This window comes from Merops nubicus, unplaced genomic scaffold (assembly GCF_000691845.1).
Source record: "Merops nubicus isolate BGI_N331 unplaced genomic scaffold, ASM69184v1 scaffold11461, whole genome shotgun sequence".
Lineage (NCBI taxonomy): Eukaryota > Metazoa > Chordata > Aves > Coraciiformes > Meropidae > Merops > Merops nubicus.
In genome coordinates, this window is record NW_008590080.1 from 22,004 (window position 1) to 45,798 (window position 23,795).

General features: G+C 48.2%; 2 protein-coding genes across 4 annotated transcripts in view; one reads left to right on the forward strand and one right to left on the reverse strand.

Annotated features, from left to right (window-relative positions):
* Positions 1-11,693, forward strand: part of SMYD1 (SET and MYND domain containing 1) — a 25,962-nt gene extending 14,269 nt beyond the window's left edge. The window contains exons 5-10 of one of the 2 annotated variants that reach the window (XM_008949777.1): positions 861-899; positions 3,762-3,954; positions 7,459-7,551; positions 8,711-8,874; positions 10,452-10,620; positions 11,235-11,693. In XM_008949777.1, the coding sequence (XP_008948025.1) occupies positions 861-899; positions 3,762-3,954; positions 7,459-7,551; positions 8,711-8,874; positions 10,452-10,620; positions 11,235-11,393 (817 nt within the window). In that variant the 3' untranslated portion in view covers positions 11,394-11,693. The remainder of the gene's footprint in view (positions 1-860; positions 900-3,761; positions 3,955-7,458; positions 7,552-8,710; positions 8,875-10,451; positions 10,621-11,234) is intronic. The other variant, XM_008949778.1, reaches the window with a different exon arrangement.
* A 2,016-nt stretch (positions 11,694-13,709) lies between these two features.
* On the reverse strand, positions 13,710-22,063 carry FABP1 (fatty acid binding protein 1, liver). 2 transcript variants are annotated; one of them, XM_008949780.1, is made up of 5 exons: positions 22,058-22,063; positions 17,415-17,491; positions 16,165-16,337; positions 14,401-14,493; positions 13,710-13,871 (listed from the first exon to the last, which is right to left on the reverse strand). In XM_008949780.1, exons 2-5 carry the CDS (start codon positions 17,479-17,481, stop codon positions 13,821-13,823), a joined length of 384 nt encoding a protein of 127 aa, XP_008948028.1. In that variant the 5' UTR covers positions 17,482-17,491; positions 22,058-22,063; the 3' UTR covers positions 13,710-13,820. The 2 variants fall into 2 exon arrangements, with proteins under 2 accessions (XP_008948028.1, XP_008948027.1); XM_008949779.1 differs by lacking the exon at positions 22,058-22,063 and having other exon boundaries at positions 13,719-13,871; positions 17,415-17,517.
* Between the last annotated feature and the right edge of the window lie 1,732 nt (positions 22,064-23,795).

Sequence of the window (23,795 nt, forward strand, 5' to 3'; positions counted from 1 at the left end):
ACCTGATAAAACTCTACCAGTGTTTTTCAAGCAGCTGGTAGATGAGCAAAGAAAAAACAAAACAGCATTAGGATGTTTACTTTGGTGGGGAATAGGGTCTGATCCAAAGTCAGATTGGAGTCTGTGCTCTGGTCTCCAGTTACTCTGGATCAGCTCCACAGTGGGATGATGGAGAGCCTCTGCAACCAGCCTGGGAAGTGGAGGAGGTAACCAGCAGTGATAACAACCCTGAAGTCTGAGTTTCTGGGCCATAAGTAGAGGAATGACCTTTTGTTTGCCTGCCAGCTTGTCGAAGCTCCCACATGTATCCTGTTACTGACTTTAAAATTTACCATCTGGTTATTGGCCAGATAAATTATGAAGGTTTCTTGTCTTTCTGTGGAAACCTGAGGGTGAGTCCCTGCAGTGGAAGCTGAGCTCTCTAGCAGTGCTCAAGGCACAATACCAGACCTGAGGACCCACTAAACTCATCACACAGGGCACAGTCTTTGCTCCTGATATCCCAGTCTGGTTTCCACTTCTAGCTGTGTTTTAGAGAGCATGGCTACTGATGTCAGTGGAGACACCTCCGTGCAGAACTAGTCCCCTTGTGCCTGCCAAATGTCAGAAGTGGGTTTTGCACAGCCCCTGGCCAAGACCACTCCTAAAATCACAGTGCCAGGACAGTTCTCCTCCAAAGCCCCATAGTGCAGTGATGGGCAGTTCGGTCGTGGCAGCTGCATACCAAAACCAAAGCTCTCATTGCAGTGGAACTGGAGCCAGGCACAGGGAACCCCCTTGTCTCCCATGCTTTATGCCTTGTACCCATTTTTTTTGTACTTGTACTTGTGTAAACTGCAGATGTTTGTTTTGTCTTTCAGTCATGAGGCTGTAAGATCAATGTTCCACACACAGATGAGGTGGGTCGGTCTTAAAAGTATCATCCCTCCCCCCTTGCCCTGTACCCCTCATGCCCTGTGTTTAATGGAGAAGCTGCAAACGGCTCGAGGGGCTCCCTGTTTCACTTTCCCTGTGTTCTGAACTTCTACTCCTCCCCTGTGTAAAGCCCCACTAAACCCAAACCTCACTTAACTCTGCATTTTGTCACGATAGTGGCAATACTGTGCCCATCTCCCCCGTGGTAAATTCCCTCTCTGCCTCCCCACCCTCTCCCTTGGCTTCCTCCCTGTTATTATTTCCCCTCTCCACTTCTCATTTCTCCTCCCCTGACTATGGCAAGAGCATGAAAGTCAGAACAAGGTCTTGCTAATCTTGTACAGCCCAAAAATAAACCCTTGCATATTAGCAGATGAGAAATGATTGCATTACTGACATACTAAATAGTCCACATTTCCTCTGCAACAAACGGTGCCCGTGGAATGTGTTGCCTACAGTAGCGGTATGTGAAAAGTAGGTTTCATCCTTTTTTATCATAATACCTGATTAATGGTCTACCTTTTAATGATGCCACTGTTACCTCACCCAAGCTAAAGAAATAACAAAAAAATAAGCAAAACTAAAAAAAAGAAAAGTTCTCTGCTTAGCTCACTGCAGTTGTTATATTATAGTCACTCCTGATAAAGGGACACAGTTGTCTTTAAAGTTTAATTTCAAGCAAACGTGTAATTTCCTGAAATAAGGCATGAAATATTTTTGAAGTGCTCTTCTTCACCATTGACACTTGCTCGACGCATTATAGGTAAGATTCTAAACAGGGTCAAAAGGGTTTCACTTCTAACTAGAGTTGTTATTGTGGTGCAATTTGAGTTTGAAGCTATTGGGCACTAGTGCCTGGGCGTGTGTCTTTCAAGATCCTTGGTGTTTGGGGCAGACAGTGGGGAAAGAGCATAGGACAAGGGCTGCTCTGGGCTGACAGTGTCTCTTTAACTATAGCATTTAAAATATGCCACGTGTTTCCAGGCTTATCCCAAACGCCATCCCTCCCCTGCACACAAGGGACGGGTGCTTAAAATACACCTATGGTGCTTAGGCTATCAGGGGCATCAGAAAAGCCAGAGGCTTGATTTTGCTTCTCTGGTTGCATGACGCACTTGAATGAGGATCCTGTTAAGGAATGTTTGTATCTGTAAACCCTTCTCATGGGAATTGCTCTTTTTCATGCATTTTCACCTGGAGCAGCAGGTTGCACTTTTCTCTGGCTGGCATTTAGCAGTGTTTGCGACATAACTAATAGTTGCCCTTCCTGACAATGGCATGTTAAGTGAAAAAAATTGTATGAAATACGCTGTTGATATGATTTAACACCCAGAGAAGGTCAAGACCGGCCTCTGAGAGTAGTTTTCACAGCAGCTTTGGCATAGCTGAAAGGCTCAGAGCTATGCCCTTGGTGCTGAGAGCTTGTAACAAGAATTAGAATCCTTTGGAAGAAATATGATCACACAGAGAGTCGTGTCCACCCCAAAAGGCTTATTTTTAAGGCACCTGGTGAGACTTTGGGGTTCTATGCCACCTACGCCTTTGGTAAGATGTTCATTTGGTCCTGTCTAAAGTGCCTCATGTTCAGGTGGGAGCCAGCAGGTCCCCCCCGGCCCCAGGTCCATCTTGTACCAGGCATGCACATCAAACATGCCATCGAGCTTGGGAGGAGGGTGATCAGGGCATGGTGAGGGAGGCCCAGGACTGATGTTACCATGTGGTAGTGTGACAGTAGTGTGGGACCTCAGACCTTGGACTGGCTTCATTTTGATAACTGGTAAGTATCCCTACCTTCAAAAACGTGTTCAACCAATTGGCTGGTCTGAGAGGAGAGCCCAGGGTCACTGGTCTCAAGTGCAGCAAATTATTTCCAACCCTGGGTAGGGTCACGAGTAGATGGGAAAGTAGATGGATATAGAAGCACCACTTTGTCATTGGTATCTGGTGAGGCTTTTTCTCACTCTGGCCAAATTCTTCAGCCAGTTGTGCCTGTCTAGCTCCCACCACTGAGAGATGACCCAGAGTAACTGGGACATTAAGTGTGTAGAGTGAAACAGCAAGGGAATAGGTTTGAGTGTCCATGTTGTTTAAGACCTTTTGCAGGGAAGGCCTGGCTTTCCAAAGGCCTGTCATTTTGTCACCTGCCCATCTGCTGTGGGTTTGGGTTTAGCAACAGAGACTGGCAATTGACTTGTGTTTAATATTAGCAATTATGTGCTCAGATGGGCTATATAAACCCCAGACTATTTCCAGGCAACAGTTTCTAGGCCTTTCTGAAGAGATGCATGCACAAGGTGAGTATGTCCCTTACCCAGCACCCAGAGGGAATGTGTCTTAACTTTTCAGAGTGAGAACGACACCAAAAGCAGCATGGCTGGGGATCTGGCAGTCTAGCCAGGGAGGGGAGTGTAGCATGCTAAGCACTACTCAAAAAACAGACCCAACGTCCAAACTCAGCATTTTCCAAGGCTTGCTGGGTGTTTCTGATCTCAAGGTTTTCTTCTGGTGAGATCTCCCACAACACAATAAAAGTTTATATCTATGTTCAGCTGTCATCCAGATAAAGTAATGGAATTGTCATCTGTTTATAGCTCAGACCCTTACCTGTCCCTGCCAAAGACTTGCAGAGGGGCAGGAGAAACTGGTGTTATTACCCTGTCTTCAGTCAAACAGACTGCTGCCCATCTCTGCATGGCCTCCCTGAAGAGCCAAATCAGCACCTCAGACCGAGGGCTCACCTCTGCAAGGCAGAGGCAGGTCCCAGGGTTTGTCCCTGGACACCTCTGTGGCTGCACCTTTGCTTCTGCTGCTTCTCCAGGGCCACGTCTCACTTCCTTTGCCCCCAGGATCGAGCTGCGGGCGCTGAGCAAGGTTTCTCCAGGGGATGAGCTGACTGTTTCCTACGTGGACTTCCTCAACGTGAGCGAGGAGCGGCGCAGGCAGCTGAAGAAGCAATATTACTTCGACTGTACCTGTGAGCACTGCAAGAAACAGATCAAGGACGACCTGATGCTGGCGGCGAAGGAGGGGGAAGGCAAGGTATGGCTTGTCCTCCTGTGCCCAAACCCAGCGGGGGCTGCATCTCCTCCACCAAGGCACCCGTGTGTCTCTGTGACTGTGTTTCCTCAGCCTGGGGACACGCTCAGTAGGAACAGAGTCAGAGTTTGGCAGATGGTGCCAAGGTGAAAAATAAGAACAGAACTGAAGCTTGATTGAGCACAACCCAATTCAAGCCCATCATGTTAGGATCAGGCCAGTCAATCCCTATTATGCAACATAAGTGCAGCTTTTAATGTAAGAAAGCCCACAAAGGTTGCCTTTAACTCTAACCTAAAAGTCCATCAACAGACAGATTGCTACAACATTGGAAAATAAGGCCTAGAGCTGAGAAAAATGCTGGCATTTAGATTGTGTTTTTTTTAGGAACTGAAAGGGAAATAAAGTTTTGAACAGCAGAAAGGAAAACATGTCACAGGTGATTGGTGGTGACAGGACTCACCGGTGGTGCTGCACGTGTAGCATCACAGCAGCTCCACAAAGGTGGGAAGCCTGAACTTCCAGTCCCCCCTTGCAAAACCCCATCACAGGGGAGTTTGTACCATCGCTTGACATTTGTGCATGTTGCTGTGGGCAGACTAACTGTGAAGAATTAACGTTTGACTGTTCATTTTTAAGTAATCTGTGTTTCCCTTGGAGGTTCAGAAGTCATGGAGTGGGAGGGGTGAGGCTGTGTCCTGCTGCTGGCAGTGGGATGTGTTGGTTGCCCAGCTACTCTTGGCAGCTCCAAGAGTTTCTTCCTGCTTCCTCTGCCTGAGGGTATAATTTCTCATTTGCTGTCCATGGCAGTGTTAGCTTAGGAGGTTTCTACTCCTGCAAGCTTTGCAAAGTGTGAAGGGAAGGCAAAGTAAGCCAGGGCAACTTCATGTGTTATCAGGTCATTGATCTGCAGTGGATCAGTCATGGAATGAATCATACAGCACAGCTCAGGGGCTGATGTGGGGCAGGACCAAACAGCAAAGGTGGGATGAGGAACAGTCACCTCAGATCAGGACTGCCACCCAGAGAGGCCCAGTGAGCTCCACCCTCCTGGGAAGGAGAGCAAAACCCTCAGCCTCCAGCTCAGCAGAGAGCAGAGAGCCAGGCTTAGTCCTGTGACTCATTTTCACATAGACTGCAGTCAGGAAAAGCTGGATATTGCAGAATACAGCTCTCTCCTGAGGAAGGTTTGGGAAAACAGGATCGAACTGATATCATAGAGCTCCCATGGGAGAAAGGACACGGGACTAGAGGACACTCTTTGCTTGTTCGGTCAAGATCTCCTGTATTGCAAAAGACCCTGCTACACAATCCCATTACTAAATTATCAAGCTTTATTGTAAAGCTAATAACAGGATCCAACTGGTATCATAGAGCTCCCATGGGAGACAGGACATGGGACTAGAGGACACTCTTTGCTTGTTGGGTCAAGATTTGTATTGCAAAAGACCCTGCTACACAATCCCATTACTAAATTATCAAGCTTTATTGTAAAGCTAATCCTGACTACTGAAACTCCCAACTACTTGTCCCAGAGCTCAGTCCTCTGATGCAGAACCATTTTTGTGTGCATTTATACCTGCTATTTCTGTAGCAGTATTTTCCAACACTTCCTCCAATGGAGGTCATAAAAAGGTCTCAGCTCTCATTCAACACCTGCTATCAAGCCTTGACCAAGCAGTGAGATGTACCACCCCCTTTTTGTGAGGATTAGAGGTGCTCTGCAGCAGGAAGACACACCCTTTTGGGTAAATGTCCTCCACAATCTGAAGTGCTTGTATAGGAAAAGGCTGTAACTATGCAAGGTGCAGGATTTCAGCTATCAGAAATACACTCCATCCCCAGACAATAAGTATCCAGAGTGACCTCACCCCCAGAGCATGCCTGCTCACCACCAGCTCTGTGGCATTTTCTGAATTCAGGCTCACGTGCCTGAGAGCAGCAACACCCTCTCTCTTCCCAGCTGTGTGGAAAAAGCCACATGAATATGTGCAAGACTGACAGCTCAGCCCCCCAACAGCCGCTCCGACCTCCAGTCCTTCACCCCTCCCAAAGAGCTGCCAAGTTCCCATGGCTTATAATGGCAACAGACTTCGGGGTCTGGTAAACGCAGGAGAGGGTTTTTATTGGACAAAGCCCCTCTGGAAATGGTGTTTGAAGTGCCTGTCCTGGGAGCCTTTACTCAGGCAGCACAGTGATGTGATTTGTGCTGATGTTAATACTGCCTCTGAATGTGCTCCACGCACCAGGACACTGTGTGCTGCTCAAGCAGCTGCCAGAATCTGATTAATCCTGATAGCTTCAGCCTAATAATGTAGAAAAATAAATCATAACACATGCATCTGTATCCATAAATAGATGGGGGCGGGCACATGGCTCTGAAACCTATTGGTTTTCCTTCCACACTAAACTTTCAAGAGCTTTTTCTAAGTGACTTTCTCAGATTTCTCAAAAATCTGATTGAGCATGTATGGGGAAAAAGGCAACAGGACAGTCCTGTGGTTGTGACTCTAAATCTTTGCATCCTTCCTTGCAATGTTGGGTCTCTGCTCTTGATCCATACCCGAAGGTCACCCGAAGGTTCTGTGCACATGCCTGTGCCCTGGCTCTGCTGTGTGTCTCCAGACCAGGCTCTTCCTGCAAGCACCTGGAGTCACACAGTTATGGGCTGATTTCAGATTTCCCATTTATGAAAAGGAATGTCAGGATAGCTAAAACAGTTTGAAAATGCAGATCTGAAAGGCTCAGAAAAGCTGAAGATGAATGATGGTGCTGGATATCATAATGCTGTTTCTCAGCATTAAATGAAGGAAGAGGCAGCAGCTAGTTATGAGCTGGTCAATGTCCTGCCAGGCACGCCTAGGCATGCACCATGTCTTCAAACACAAGGTGAAATCCAAACTTCTTTGAGGTGTGTGGGAAAACACGTTTCACTCTATAGATGCAGTTGGAATCTGAGGTCAACCATCTTGTGGTGTTTGGACCTAATGACAGCATTTCTCAGATTAGGTAAAATTTAGTGATCTTTCCTATCCTTATTCCACCTGTCTCTCATTCAGCACCCCGATTTCTCTCAAGCAGCTGCACTAGGAGCACCTGGCAAACACCAGCTGGTGGCTTTCACAGCCTCTTTGGGATCTCCTGAGACCCCCCAGCTGCAGGGTTAATTCTATGCCTTTTGCAGAGCAGAGAAGTGGGGGGAAGAGCTGAGGAACCCAGTTATGCATGCCAGATGTACGTGGCTGCTACCTTGATGAGCAAAGCTTTTTCTGAAGTCAGCAGGACTCCCAGCTTGGTACTGGACCGTTTCAGCCCAATCTTGGGCAGGTCTGAGAGGCAGACTGGGATAGACAGCCAGCAGTAGGTAGGTAGCAGATGATGTGGGAAGCATCCTACTGAGATGATTTGGGTTCCCAGACCATGGAACAAGCATCCCTTCCACCAGGCTATTTTGGCATGTGTCAGGTAGTGCATTTTCCTGACTGGTTCTCCTAACCTTGTCCCCAGCCCTCTGCAGAGACGGTGAAGGAGGTCATCCAGTTCTCCAAGGACACACTGGAGAAGATCAACAAGGCCCGCATGGAGGGGCTTTACCACGAAGTGAGTCCTGGTACTTTTGCTCTCTTGCTGTGTGCGTGCTGCCAGGGAAAGCAGGTCTTGTCCCCCTGCACATCCCTGATTTAAGGATGACATAAACCCCTGCTGCTGTGACCTCAGTAGCCCCACGTGCTCCCTGCCCTCCAGGCAGCTCAAGCTGCAAACGCTGACACTGGTTTCTGCTCTCTGTAAAGCACAACCATGTCTGAGGCAACACCTCAGTCTGATTTCTCTCATAGTGATGACACAAGGAGATTCAGGTGACTTCCAGCACCTCTGATTGACAAAGGTGTTCAACCAAGGGTAAAAAACATGAGTTGCAGGGGAAGTGTAATGAGTCAGCTCTGACAGGTAGCCTCATAAAAGCGAGGACAGTGGGTCTGGGAGAGGGACAGGACAGCTGGGAGACTGCCACACTGAGCTGTGGGTTATGTCTGCCTGTGCTGATCTTCTCCTCCTGGCTCCTACTCATTTGCCTGGTGCTGATGGGGATGGGATGTGATACTCACATCCCACCTGGAGCTAGGGTGGGACAAAGGCAAAGGGTGAGGGACCTCAAGTCACTCTTCCTTTCTCTCTTTTTGCTGATCCAGGAAACTTGTAATTGTTCTCTTCAGAGTGCAGCAGCTTCAGAAAATTATTCCAAGTTGAGCAACAGCCTCTGGTTTTGAACTTATTTTGGGAAAAGGCTGAGGCTCCCCAGAGCAGAAATCTGGGCATTGGGTCATGACTAAGTGCAGATGTGACAGAGCTGAGCCGGCAAGCACAGGACAAGGCAGCTCCATGTTTCCAGTCCCAGGGGATCATTAAGAGCATTCATTGCATCAGGTGCTTGCAGGAGGTTGGGTGGATGATGTTGGGTTATAAGAGCCCTGCAGGCAGTCGGTATCTGGCCAAACCCAACCTCCTGGGGTCTGAACAGTAGGCATCACTCTTCCTCACCAGTTTTATGAATGTAGCCCTGGGACACAAAGCTTTAAGCACCAATCATTTTGCCAGGCTGATGTTTCTAGAGCATATCGTATCTTCCAAAACCTTCATGGAGACTGACTTGGCCTCTAGGACTGGTATGGACCATGCAACCCACAGGCCTTGGTGTGGCAGCTGTGGGGCCAGGAGTGCTCTGACTTGTCCTTCCTCTCCCTGCCTCCTCTGGCTGCAGGTGGTGAAGCTGTGCCGCGAGTGCCTGAAGAAGCAGGAGCCTGTGCTGGGAGACACCAACATCTACCTCCTGCGCATCCTCAGCATTGCCTCCGAGGTGCTCTCCTACCTCCAGATGTTTGAGGAAGCAGCTGACTACGCCAAGAGGATGGTGGATGGCTACCTGTATGTCTGTGCCCTATTTTTGGCAGCGTTCTGTGACTATGCAGCGTGTTATAGGAATAATTTGCTTAGTCTGTTCCCATCGGGGCAGTGGTGTTGGCATTCAGGCTGGGGGCTGACTGTATGACTAGACAGAGGGAGTCTCCTTAAATGCACAAGTGCTCCTCAACACCTTGGTTTACTAAACTGTAACTGGTGTATGGTTTTGGTATATCTTTCATTTTATTTTTTTATCTCAGAAGCATCTCAGGCCTGCCCAGGTAGCAAGACACAGAGCCTGGGTGCAAGACAAAGATGCTGTCACTGCAGGAGGTGGTCTGTTCCCCTGCACCATGGAGGAAGGAGAAGCTGCAGGGAAAGGAGAAACTGTGTCAAATGGCTGTCACTCAAGATATCCCTTCACTGTTGAATAATCCATGAATTTTTGTCTTGGCTAATTAGTACACACAGGTCCTGTATAACAGCTCAGTGAAAATAAAGAAATACAGGCTTCAGACTTAGTTTGCACAGATCCAGGGCAAACCTCACAGTAAAAAATATGTACTTTATTATTACTGAGGTTTTACTACAGGACTGATGAGTACCAAACAGCAAAAAAAGAAAAAGGAAAAAAAAAAACCAAAACCAACCAAACCCCAAACCAAACCAAACCAAAGGAACCTGATGGAAACAATAGAAAAAAGCCCATTTCATCCTCTCATTCAACCTTCTATTGAGAGCATCTCATACCCACCACTTGTCTTTTTGGTCAGTTCTACCCCAAAAATGTCCATGATATTCTTTTTCAGAGGGGTGGTAGAGTCACCCTCTGGCTTGCAGGCTTGACAAGCCACTTCAGGTCACAGCCTTGGTTCTGAGCTAACTGAATGACACAGAGGAAATTGCCTCCCCTCCCTGATTCTCAGTTTTTCAGTCCAGAGTGGGGACTGCAGTAATTTCCTTCCTTCCTTTGGTCAATTCAATATGCCAAATAAACCCTTGAAGGCAGGTTTTCAAGTAACTCCAAGCACCTTCTAACTCTGCCTCAGCTTCTAAAGTTGGATGTAGAAACCAGGTTTTGTTTTCCCATCTTGGTTACTGACTGTAGGGGAGTGATCTGATAGTCCCCAGTGGCAGGGATGCATCTGCAGGGGGTGAGATGAACATTTCTGGAGTTTTTGGAACAACCTGTTTCTTTCTCCACTTTGAATAAGATGCTGGTTGTTGCATTCTCAATTTAGGCACTGCCTGAAGTGTCTGGAGTTAAGTTGGTGTTGTCTGGGCTGTAGGGTCAGATCTGGGTTTAGTTTGTGACAAAATAATGTGGAATGACAGAGCTTGGCATTCTCCAACCAAGGTGTCCAACCTTCCCTGTTCACAGGTTGTTCATCCTCTCACAACTCATGTCCTGGTATCACTCTTGTCCTGGTGTAACTCCTGCCTGCCCCTTTCTGAGCAGGGCGGTACATGCCAGCGGCACCCAGTGCAAGAGGCTCTTCACTTGAGTAAACAGTCTGCTCTTCAGCAAACATATCACGTCACTGACAAACATTTGGGAAGCCAAATCTTTCCTGAACTAAAATGACCTAATATGTTTTCAGGAAAATATACCACCCCAACAATGCACAGCTGGGAATGGCCGTGATGCGGGCAGGAGTGACTCACTGGCATGCTGGTCTCATTGAAGCTGGGCATGGCTTGATCTGTAAAGCCTATGCCATCCTCTTGATAACCCATGGCCCTTCCCACCCAATTACCAAAGACCTGGAGGTAGGTGGCATCTCCTGTGTTGTCTCTGCTATCTGTCTGGGCAAAATTACATGCAAGCTGTAGAAAACAACCCATCCATAAGAGCTGAGGGATGTACCAAGTACCTCCTGCTTCTCACTAGTGTTGTGGTTTTCTCTGGATCATGTCACAGTCTGCTGGGAAGTGCGTGCCCCTTCCTATGGGAAATTGTCACCCCTGAAAAACAGCTTTTATTCTGCACAAGGGTATGGATTAAAAGTGGCCACTGAGCCCCTGAATCTGCTTTGAACCTGCAGTGCCCAAGGACAGATCCTCTCATTCTTCAGACAGCCTGATTCCACTGCTCTAGGATAGACAGCATTACAATGTGACTGCACCAGAATACTTATGGTGGAGGTTCCCAGTTTACCAGCTGGGTGCAGGAAGGGCTGATGCCTTCTTCACCTTCACAGTACACAAGCAAACAGGTCTGTGTCCGGTCAGCTTTGGTCCTGCTGGTGGGACGCCTAGAGTAATATACATTAGTCAGTATATGGCCTGGAACATCCCTGAAGGACAGTCCCCATTTTTAGGCAGTGTGTTACTCACTTGCTTTGACCTGAATGACAGGTTTTGTGACCTGTTGTGTCCCTCAGGTCATGCGTGTCCAGACGGAGATGGAGCTGCGCATGTTCCAGCAGAACGAGTTCATGTACTACAAGATGAGGGAAGCTGCCCTGAAAAACCAAAAGATTCATGTCATGCCTGAACCCAGCAATGAGGCCTCACCAAGCCTCTTCCACAAGAAGGAATAAACCCCAAGCTTGACACAAATTCATGCCTGTGGGATAGCATCACCTGTGACACCTCCAGACACTGGGAATGTGATATAAGCATGTGATATATCTATAAGGATTGTTTCTAATGGCAGCAGCCTGACAGCATGGACCTGCTGGGGAAGAGTCCTGAAAAATCTGAGAGCTCAAAGCAAAAGAGGTCTTGGCAGAAACAACATCCTTTTTCTATCAGTAACATTAAAAATCAAAGCAAAAAAAAAACAGTTATAAAATTATTTACATTCTTACTGGAAGCGTGTTTCTCTCTACAGAGGTCCTGACCTTGAAGTCCTTGGTTAAATATTAGTTGATTCTTTTCCTAAGTGGTGTTTTCCCCATCAATTCCTTGTGGTGACATCAGTTCTTTCCAGTGATGTCCATGGGTGGTTGGCCAAGGGATGGTAGAGGTGGGAAGCTGGTTCCAAAAAGTGTCATGTACAGCTGTGGGCACTGAGTGCAAACTGAACGAGACCCACAGATGGTGTTTGTGTAAAGTGGTGTCTTTCTGATGAAAAACTCCTGAAAAATGATTCTGAAGCTGACACGGGTCCAGCATCAAACTGTGGGCACTTTGTGAGTAAGACTAAGTGGTATTCCTATGTCTGGATAAATTAATTTGGGTAAATTAGTCTCCTTAGTTGAAAGTCAGATGCAGTGATGGCAGCAGGTGGACAGGAGATGAGTCTGTGCCAGAAGCACTGGTGTGGTGCACTGGCTGTGTGGATTGCTCTGACTGAGCAATTCCAGGGAGGGGGACCCACCTTTGCTCACCTTCATGATGAGCTGGGGGTTCTGATGCCTTTCAGCACCTGCCTTTCAGCTTAGACAGGTGCTTGACCAATTTTGCACTGAGAGAAAAAGAGACAGCCCATGAGTCAGCTGCCTGTGGGCAGCCAGAGGAGCTAAGGAAAAGTCTAAAGGCAATGGTTGGAATTCTAGATAAAAAAAGGGTCTGTTTTCTGCCTGTCTGTCTCAAAATTGGACTGGTTTGCTCCAGACCTTCAGGAGCAGCTGAGAGATGAAAAGAAATGGTTTGTTAAGTCTCCCCTACCTGCTCCTCAGCAGAATAGCAACAAAACCAAACCAGGACTTTCCCTCTTTGACATTTCTCAAAGATTTTGCTGATGTTTCTCCAGGTCTAAGATGGAGACCAACATCTGCTTTTTAGGAGCTGTTTAGCTAAGCCCTTCCATTTGTCCATGAGCTGCTCATCTGATGCCCAGTGTGACAATCCATACTGGTTCAGTTCTCAGCATGTGGATCGATGATGACCTGTAACATGAAAACCTGCCCTGAAGAGAGAGGAGTCATGGGAGAGATGTACATGAGAGCAAATTGGTCGTTCAGTGGCACACTGAGTTGCAGGAGGAGGAAGGGAAGTGCTTGTGACGTTTTCCTAACATCATGACCATCTTTGTGCACTTGTAAGAACATCATCCCAGCTAGGTGTATCATACCAACCATAGACCCATTTCCCAGTGGCTATTCCAAATCATCATCCAAGCTCAGGGCTTGGAAAAGGCAGCTAAGGAGGAAAAGTTTCCTCTTCTGTGTACATCTGTGTCTCCAGCCAGTCTGCAGCACCAAGCAAAAACATGAGAGATGACTTTGGTGCTCCTTCTGTGTCTACACTGTGAACAATCAGTACTCACCTCCTGCCAGGAGTAAAAAAACCTGTAGTCTGTCCTGGAAGAACTATTCAATTCCAGTTCAGCCCAATTTATCAGGTGCAGTTTGGGGCAAAACACACACTGGACACCTGAATGTTCTCTGGGGTCCTCCTGCTGTTGGGAAGGGTTGGGGAGGAGGTGGGGACAGGGTGGCCAGCGTCCACAGGGCTGGATTATGTTGCAGAGGTGTGAGGATGAAGATGGCAATTGGGACACCCAAACTGCTCCCCATGCTGGTCGCTTCCTCAAGTCAGCTTGCCAGGCAGGATCACTGACATTTCCTTGAGCCCACCCAAAACACTCCATCCTTTGGCCCTCCCAGTCACTGCTTGGTCACTTTGGTCACGATTGAACCAAGCCCTTTCCCCACCCAGTGCTCCTCCATCTACCCAGCCAGGGCAGCCATGGTTGCACAACCCACCAGGACATCCCCAGCAGGATGCTGGCACTTGTGCATGGGATGGGGCTGGGAGAATGCTCATCAGCATGGAGCACATCTCAGGGGGTCACTCAGTGGCTCTGAGGCTGTGCCCTAACCCAGCTCCATTCACTGACATCATCACAGCCTTGGCTCAGCCTGTTGCCCAGTTTCTACCAAGGCATGCATGAGTTTTGGGGGCTTACATCTCTTTACAGCAACAGTGAAGAGGTTCAAGATAATGAAGAGGCCTTTAATACAAATTTTACTTTAATGAACACATTTTACACAGTAAAATGATTGGTGTGTGCAAGGTTTCTAGATTCTCTTGCTGATTCTCTTGTAGGTGAGGTCTCCCAAGGTCAGCGTCTGAAAAACAAATGGAGGGTGTTAGCTTTTCATGGTGCATGGCTCCAAAATCTATTTGGAAAGGATCTGGTCTTGCAAATCAAAACAGGACTGACCCCCAGTCTATCTCCCATAAACTGAATTATTAAAGCTTTGGAGTTCTTCTTGAATACTCCAAAGCAGGTCGGGATAATCTGGCATCCCTCAACAGTGATCAGGCTGCTGCACCTCTCTTCTTTAAAAGTACCAGACCCAGAAACGTGCCTATACCTCCAGATGGGAGAGAACATGTCCTCATTGCATGAAACTTTGATCAGCAATGCCTACTGGGGTCTTAAAGAGTATTTGTTTAACTGGACAATAACAAAAAACTGTGTTCAGTGCCCAGTCAACTGGTCAGCTTTGGCTTTAGAGCCTGAGTGCAAGCATGTGCCCAACTCCAGCACCTTCCTAAGGTCCTCAGTATCTCTGTAGGCTTTCTAGGGCCAGACTCCTGAAGGCACCTGTATGCACCATGACTCCAGCCATTGCCCTGCTCTCCTGCACTTACGTTGGTGATGGTGTCTCCGTTGAGCTCGGTGACAGATTTCAGCCCTTTCAGGTTGGCGACCAGTTTGTTATTACCCTCCATCTGCACAACAGCCTGGCAGGAGGAGACAGAGGCATCCAGGTTATTACTGGTGATCATATCAACCCCTGCATTTCGTCCTTCCCCTTCTGTACTGAGTTGCCACCATCCCCTCTGCAAGCTGTTTGGACAAAGCTGCTCCCCCAGTGATTTTGGCTTTCCTGGTTGGACAAGGAGAGAGGATGGTGCTGGTGGTGACTTACAACACAACAGGGTATGGATGTTTACTTTGACCCCTACAGGGATGTGATTTTGGCACCACACCTAACTCCTTCCCCTTCAATTTGAGACTCACTTATGGCTCCTGAACTTTTAGACACCAGAGCAGGGATCTTTGGCATCCCTTGGCATCACACCAACACATGAGTTTGGGGGAGAGGAAGCAAGGCTCTTCACTCTGTCAGTGCTGGTGCCTCTGTGCAGCCCTGATGCTCCTCGGGGCAGCTCCTCATGGAGTACCCAGACCAAAAGGAGCTGCCCATCTCCAAGGAGAGAACTGCAAGAGCCACACGAGCTGGTCCAGGGCATGCTGTCATCTCCTCTCCATTACCCACCTACTGTGTATTGCTGCAGCAACCTTCTTTGGGGTGGTGTGACAGGGTGACAGCATGTCTTGGTCAAGGTGGAAAAACTGTTTAATGAGTTTTCAGAAACTCAGTCATGGCTGGAAAGCTCTCAGAAGGACAGGTATATCTGCTGAGTCTCTGTCCCAAAGGAGCTGCACAGCTGAAAAGGCTGCAGACAGCACCAGCACCCCCTGGGCAGCTATCACTGAGCATTGAATTACTCAAAGAACCCAGCAAAACCCATTTCTGTTCATCTGTCTGTGAAGCCATAAGGCATGTTCACCTGCCCTTCAGCTGCTTATTTATGGAGGGTAAAACTCCTCTAATAGCCCTTTCCTTGTCGTTTACGCACAAGGGACTTTAGTGAGGCTGGAAATCATGATATAGCTGGTACAGCTCCCAGAGCTCAACTTGCTGGAGCATTTCCTTCATGATCACCCCTCCTGCTTTCAAAAGTCCCTCCAATACCATCTTCTCCTGAGGCAGAGGTGAAAGGCAGTATTTGCTGGTGGTGCTGTCTTGACATTTCATGAACCATTGGAAACTAATGTCCAGGAACGGGAGCTGACCCAATTTCAAGGGTGATAAATCCTCACCTTGCCAAATCATCTTACCCAGTGTAAACAGAAGCAGTGGAAAATGCTAGCAGAGAAGCTAACAGCCACTGGGACTTCAAAGAGGGGATTTATTGGCTTGTGATGCATTGGCTGACTTTCCTGCACTACCTTTAAATCAGAAAACTGAAGGTAGGTGTATGTTTTGTGTTGCAAAATACCAGAAAGTCAACCCTTTTGCATCTCCAACCTTTCAGACCTTTTCCTGTCAGAAAAATGTACCAAGGTGCATCTCTAGCCCCCATTTTTTTCCAAATAAGCAATTAAACCCCTGCCTTCTAGTGTTTCATAAAATTGCTATTATTTCTAAATAGCTTTAGAAGTGCAAGGTTTCATCTGTAGAAGTGCTGGCTGGGGAGCTTGTTTTGTAAAAGCAAAGAGGGGAGGTGGGTACTTGAGTCTTGGACTCCGAGTTTCTCGGGCAGGTGGCTCAGAAATGAATTAAAAAGGAAGCTCAATGTCCCTGAGCCCCCGCAGCCCGGGCAGAGGAGGAGCTGATCACTCACTTTGACTTTCTCTCCTGTCAGCATCTCCATCTCGCACTCCTCCCCGATGGTGAACTCGTTGTGCAGCACTTTGGTGCCAGTGGTCACGGTAACCTTGAACTTTTTCCCATCCTGTACGATTTCTGAGATGCTCTTGATGTCCTTACCCTTCTGGATCTGGTCATCAGGAAGCCCTGCCCAGGAACAAGAGAGGTTAGGTGGACCTTGGAGCCATCCCTGGGCAGATTGCTGATGCCAAACGAATGTGGCGGGAACTGGGGACCCACAGCTGGGAGGATTTCTATTCCAGTATGGAATAACCTTCCAATAATGATGGTTCCCCAAGGGCCACATGGTCCTGAGTCTGATGGGGAGGAAGAATAACAAATGCTGTCATCTGGGTGTTGTGTGGGAACTAGACATCTCCTTTGTCTCACCAACCCAGCTGGGAGCAGAACAGCTACCTCCCTGACTAAGCACCAGATGGAAAGAAGAAATCCCATCTTCCTTCCTTCATTGAGAGGCAAGCAGAGAAAATGCAGTAAAACCAGGCAGAATGAGGGAATGAAGTGGGTTTTGTTGGCTTTTTTTTTTTTTTCTTAAATGAGATTCAGAGTCCCCCAGTCCCTCAGAACCAGGCCACTAAAATCTTGTCCTAAAGCCTGAAGCTGGTCTGACCAGTAGAGCCCTTCTGGCACACAAATGTGCAGAAGCAGTGCAAAGCCTCTTCAGCCTCTGGCATGTTCCCTGGCATGTTCCCTGGTGGAAATCTAGCCAACCATTAAGCATTTAAACAAGCCCCACTATTTTTCTGATGAATGGTGGAATTTAGGGCTTTGCAGCGTCACTGAGCAGCAGCCGTGTGGGCTGAGTGATGTCCTGCTCACCCACAAATTTCACAGCCTGGTGGAGCAGATCTGCAGTCACCCTGAGCCACCAAGGTCCAGCTGGCTTATCATGTGTGTGCAGCACCCTGCTGTGCTGGCCCACGGCTGCAGAGCCTGCTGGGGTCATTTTCCTGCAAGTCATAAAATTTCACCCAACACCTCTTGACCTCCATCGACCAGCCAGAGAGATGTTTTCTCTTCTGTTTTGAGATCACATCTCCATGCACATGCATTTAAAAACCCCAGCAATTTCAAGATGACAGACAGAAATAGGAAATCTGAGAGATGTTTTCAGTCTACGTCAGCACATCAGCACAGCTGGAATTCCAAATGTCAGTGGGATCTGTGGAGGCAAAGCAGCACATAGCAAGTGCAGGCACTTACCAAGGGCTTTCATAAAAGGCTCAAAATTTTCCTGGGACTGCAGTTCGTACTTTCCAGTGAAGCTCATGATGGAAATGCTCCTCGTGCTCCCAAGACAAGAGAAGGTGCCTTGCTGGCAAGCAGAGTTTGGTTTTATAAGGTCCTTTTCCCTTAACAGCTGGTCAGAGGTAAGATGATGTAATGCTTTTATGGCCATGTTCAAACATTAACATAAAACTGGGCAATGGTCAGAGATAAATTGCTCCTCATTTTACAATTTGCTCCTCAATTTACAATGTGGGGGCAGGGAAAACCCCATCATCCCCTTTTATGGAGGTGGCAACGTGGCATCCATAAACAAATGATAAAAAAATAATTGTGCAAAGAGATTAATTATCAGAGGAATGAGCCAAATCATCTAATCAGCCTGCAGTCTGGACGTGGACATCTGGGAGAGGAGAAAGTGATGAAGGATTACGGTGACATTGGGGGGGTTTCTCCTTGCTGATGTGTGCATGCTGGGTCTCTGGCACTGGCATGAAGAGCAGTGGCTGCATGCTGCCAGGGACTAACTTGCCCACTCCTTCAGATGCCTCGTGGTCCTTTGCGATGGTGGGTTTTGGTGTCACCCAGATGGAACAGTAGTCACAGAATTATCATTGTCTCCTAAGGAAAAAACACAACTCAGAATCAAATCCTGGGCTTGAACTGGCCCATTCTGGAGACTGCAGCTTAAATCAGACTCCATTGCTGTGGCCTTGCCTCCAGGAAAGGGGTTTTGTGTGGATACTTGGAGCAGTGTCATTAGTGATGTACCAAGGCTATTGGCAGGAGCCACTGGTAAAACCCTCTTTCCTCTCCTTCCTCAGAGGAGCCACAGTCACTTGTGTACTGAGGGAGCATCCTGGCCCTCAGAGCTGCATTTCTCCCAAATATCCCATCAGAATTAGGGCCAGCAGCAGCCTCCACGCTGAGCCTGATTCCTCCCTCCAAAGCAGGACTCAAGGCTTGGGCTCTTCTAGTGTGGTCCCCTTGACTGAGCATTCCTAGTTGCTGCACAGCATCTGAGCATCCCCCTTCTGGGTCTCGACTCCCAGGCTCAGTTCTTTCTCCCATCCCATCCCATCCCATCCCATCCCATCCCATCCCATCCCATCCCATCCTCTCCCCAGTGAATTCCTCCTCCCTCCCTCCCAAAGTCACCAGCTCAGAGATTTCCCTCCTTTTCACTTACATGCCTTCTCCTCTTTGCAATTCTTCCCTTCTGCCTTCTCACAGCAACTTTGGCCTTTTTTAAAGCCATGGATAGCATGAAAAAACCCTCCCTTCTTCCAGTTTGGAGATGCTTTCAGAGCCCTTTGCAGTGCCCTGTCCTGCTCCCGCAGACTCCGCTGGGGGCTGCCGTCCACCTCCTCTCTCTGCACTGTCGTGGTGCAGTGACACTGCCCAGGAGAGAGTCAGCCTCAGTTTCTGGTTAATTAGTACAGGCAGTGTCTGCCTGACGAGGCAGGAGTGGGAAAACCTCTGGTGGGGGGGCAAGGGTGGGTGAAGTTGCTGGGGGTGGGTGTCCATAGGGGACATCCCCCCTCTGCACCACGGAGGAGGCCAGGCAGGTTCAGGGAGCACCCACGGGGTGTGGGTTCATGCAGAAATGTCTCCAAACATTTCATTTTTTCCTCCAACCAGGTGAACACAGGGCTGTGCTGCCACTCATCCCCTTCCAGTGTCTTCTGCAAGGAGACAGTGGTCACAGACCTCTCCAGCCAGGTCCTGACAGCTCCCTGACTCCCACCAGACAATGTCCTCTGGCCATGGGCCACCTGGAAGCCCATGTTGTGCCTCCCATGCATTCATGCCCATGTTGTGCTTTCTCCTCCAGGCAGCTCAGGTCCCCTCTCTTTCCATGGTGGGGAGAGAGACTCAGACTTGAAAAAACACCTGAATATTTTTCTATTATCTGACTCATTTTGGAGCCCAGAGCTCCTGAGTGGAGATCACCATGGGAAAACTCCAGCTCTATACAATTGAGTTTTCCTCCATCATCACCACCTGGAGCAGTCTGGAGTTGTGGTTTTCATGTTTTTTTTGAGAGATCCACTCCCAGACCAGCTATGCCTGCCCACATCCCACTGCCAGGGAGAATACCCATTTGCCACCCAGTTCTACATGCAGCTAAGAAGGGTAGCTACTAAGTCACTGGGGAGAGATGTTTCTCAGGTAACCTAAGCCACATCCAGTGCAATGAGCACCTCTGAGTAGATGCCTAGGAAAGCTGAAGGAGACAAACAGGAGAAACAACATTATAAAGTTGCCTATCCCACTCCAGCCTCTCCAAAAGAGGCCTATGTGTCTTGGGCATTTGTATATGTTTCATATTATTCAAGATTAATCCAGTCTTAGGTACTCGAAGGAGCACCTTATTTTCCCCTAGCCCCTGAGGAAGCCTGACATCTCAGCCACCAGAGATTTCCCAAGCCCACAACCTCCCTTGGAGACCCATGCCAGCTTGAAAGGAGATGCAACCACCAAGCTAATGAGACCTGAGCCTAAGACAAGATTTGGAAAAACCCACCAGGTTTTGTCCCACACATTTTTAAATTGTTATCATGCCTAATCTGTGCAGCTAAATCACACAGAAACCCACCAGAAATAGGGTCAGAACTCTCTCTGGGCAGGACAGGGTCCTAAGGTCTGGATGTCTCCCATCAAATATTAAAAGGGGACTGTAATTGTTCAGGACTCTCTTGGTTAATGGGCAGAAATTGTTTCAGTAGTTGATAGAAGCAGACAACTCATGAGAGAATTCACCCCACCTGAGACCCAGGTTGTTTTCTGCAGGTGTCCTCTTCAGTTATTGTGGACAGATATATCATATCTGTGCTCCCAGCTTTGGTGTGTTGGATAAATGTGGACTATGGATCACTGCTGGCAAGTTTGGAAATGCAAACAACTGATTTTTTTTATCAATAAAACCTCTTTGTTTTGTTTCCAAGTGTTCTGCTGGAGTCATGTTCTTTCATTTCTCCTGGCAAAGAAATGCAGAAGTTTGTATGAAAAAAAAAAAAAAGAAGAAATCCTTACTGAAATTTGGCCAGGGTAATTATTATCTAGCCAGGCCTGCTGAGCAAACAGCAGGTGAGATAAACTTAATCTCAATAGCAAAGTTCAGAATACTGGTACATCTTCCCAGAATATAGGATCTTTTAAAATATGACATAACTTTAACTTTCCAGGGCCACGAAAATGTACCTGGTTTGCTTTAATACAAGACAGAGGCAAATGCCCATTAGATTAAAACTAAATCCATACCTTAAAACCTGGACCTGCTTTGTACAAAGAGAAAAGACATGGATCATTCTTTTCTTTTAATTACTGAGGAAGCTACATCTTGTGGGAAGCCAGCAGGTTCTTTTGTGTTTAAGTTGCTTTGAAAATAAAGCATGGGATCTTAGAAGCTTGTCAGAAAAAAAGAACAAAAGTGTCTCATTTCTGCTTTTTGCATCTGAACCAAAGACAGGGACATGTAAAACTTCTCAGCTCCCTCCTAGACAAGGAGGTAGCTGAATGCTCTGTGTCCCAAGGTGATGAATCAGAGAAATGTTGGTTGGGAGGAACCTCTGAAGGTCTCTGGTTCAGCTTCCTGCTCAAAGCAAGAACATCACCAACACCAGAGCAGCTCAGCCATGGCTCGGGTTGTATCTCAAAACCCAGCTCTTTTCCCTCTCTGGGCACCCACCCTGAGGCTGCCCCACTTACCTCCTGAAGAAGAGGTGCTTAACCCAAACCTCCTAAAGTGCACTTTGCGGCCAGTGCCTCATATCATATCTGCTATAACCAGGAAGAGTTTGGCCTCATCTCATCATCTCTGTAGCTGCCTGTGGAGCAGCTGAAGGCTGTTATCACCTTCCCACAACCCTTCCCTGGGATTCCCAGTCTGCCCAGAGCACTGGGAAACCACCCTACTACGTGTGCTGCCGCTTGATGGTTTGGACATTATGGTGGTGAACGGGGTTTTGAGTCACAGGGCTCCTGCAGCAGAAGTCCTCTCTGCCTCCTCCCCTTTCAGCAAAACCCTTACTGAAGCTCTGAACTATGAAGAGTGAGGAGAGGCACTTTGCAGTAGGCCAGGACAGGGTGCTTGGCAGCCTTGTGCAGCTCTGGGAATGTCTTCATGCACCTCACCTCTATCTCCTCTCCCACTCTTCTTATCCACCCTACCAGAGACTCCCCAGACTTTCTAAAGCTTCAGGTTTCACCACAGTGCTCGAAGAAGCTGGGACTGGGCTCTGCACCAGGATTTTCTTATCCCAGAAGTGAAAGGCTACAGGTCAGGGCTTTTGCTGATTCAGTCATGGATTTATTGAATGCAGGTCCAGTTGGGCACCACAAAACCCCTAGGCATTTTCAGAAGAGCTCGGTCACAAGCTTGCCAATCACAGATATCCAGGTAGGCTTCCCTCTGTCTCATCCCATGTAACTGGCTGGGTCATCCCTGTTTCTGCTGTGCTGGTACGTGGGACCTTGGTCTGCTGCCCGCTTTTTGCATCTTTGGTCTGTTTATTTTTAACCCTGAGGAACAAAGGCTTCTTCAGCAGGCCACAGGGGTGCATTGCTTTGAAAGGTTCAATAGGATGGGAAAAGATGCAGCTGCTGCTGTCATGAACTCTCTGTGCCTCTTGGTTTCCACCAAGTTTTCATTGTGCTGCTTTGCCAAGACAGCACACAAGATGAACTATGGCACAGATTTGCCTCTTTTTGAAACCTCCGTGGCAGACTCCTGGAGGCTGGCTGCTTCCAAGCTGCAACTTCCACGCCGTGGACATCCAAGAACCAGTTCATACTGGTTTAGATTAGATAGACTGTTATCAGAGCCTTGATAGGGCTGCCGAAAGCAGCAGCCTGCACAGAGCGCTGCCGCTTGATAAAGCTTTCCACGCGTGCTGGAATTCAGCAAAGGGCGACCCTCAGCCCTTGTCGTCTCATTACAAAGGTCCCAGAGGGAGCAAAGGCTCAGTACTGCTTCTCCAAGGGCAAGGAAGCAATTTCACTGATAGCACGAGACCAACCACTGCCTCAGCTTTGCTTGCTGACGATCGCCTGGGGAGCAGAGCTTACAGCAGAGCTGGACTTTGCTGGTAGGTCCTGTCTTAGAGCAGGAATAAAGCTCTGGCTGTGCCACCTGCCTCCCATGCTCTTGCCTCTGCCATCTGTGGCGTGGTGCTGTTGCCTCTCTCCAGACACATGGACCCCTGCTCGTGTCCTCACAGGGCATATATTGTCCTTGCAACTTGACCTTGGGTGGGATGAGGCTGTCCTCCATCCCACCACCCAGCTTATGCAGTCAGGGGACAGCAACCGACAGTGCTTGTTGTTTACGGAGCTAGTTTGTGCCACAGCATGGAAAGAAGGTGTTGGGAAAGAAATGGAGCCATTAATAGTTAAGTTTCTTGAGTGAGGAAGGTCTGGAAGAGTCCACCAATGCAGAGACAATGGACATTTAACCAGTGCAAGTATTTTTCATCTCACCCCACCACACCTCTGCAGTGGAGATGTCTCCATTGGATCCAGGTGCATGAGGAATCCCTGAGACACAGTGGGAATAAGTAAATCATCTGACTAAGTGGAGACTTGCAGGTTGAAATGCAAAGAGCAGCAGCATCCAAGTGCCTACAGGTGGCTGGATGAACTCAAATCCTCTAGGACATCTGTCTATCTCTGTGGGCCTGTGCCTCTCCAGCTGGCCCATGCTCTCCTCGATCCTGATTTATCAAGCACAGCAGCTCATTTAATGACTGCTCCCAGTGGGTTACAGCTAATTAGTCAAGGAGAGCTTCTGAGGCCTGTAGAGTCACGAGGAGGAGCCTGTGTGCTCCAGTGTTTGCACATAAATCCTGATGTGCATCTCTGCACATAGATCTTGATGTGAATCTCACTGCATCCATGCACTACGTTTCCCTGAAATGGCTCTTCATAAATGCAACATCACTGTCAAAGCAATTGACTTGGCATCCCACACTCATGATGTCTAGTGGAGCCTCTCACTCCAGGGAGATCATCACCCTGCTATCTTCAGCACTCCGGAGTGAACGTGCAGACGTGCTGTGCCAAGGACCACTGTCTCTCTCTCTCTCTCTCTCTCTCTCTCTCTCTGAGCCAATTATATAACCACAGTTCCTATTTAAAATAAAAGTCCAAAGACCAAAGCTCCCAAGACCTCCCCCAGCAGCTGATGCTCCTTGGCTGGGGCAAACAATGACACAAGAGCGATGCACCAACCCGAGGCTTAGAGCTGAGGCAGGACACTGCTGCGAGGAGGGCAGAGAGGTTGCACAGGGTCCGAGAGCACCCGAATTCTCACCAGGTTCACAGCCAGGTTCACAGCCAGGAGCCACATCCTCACAC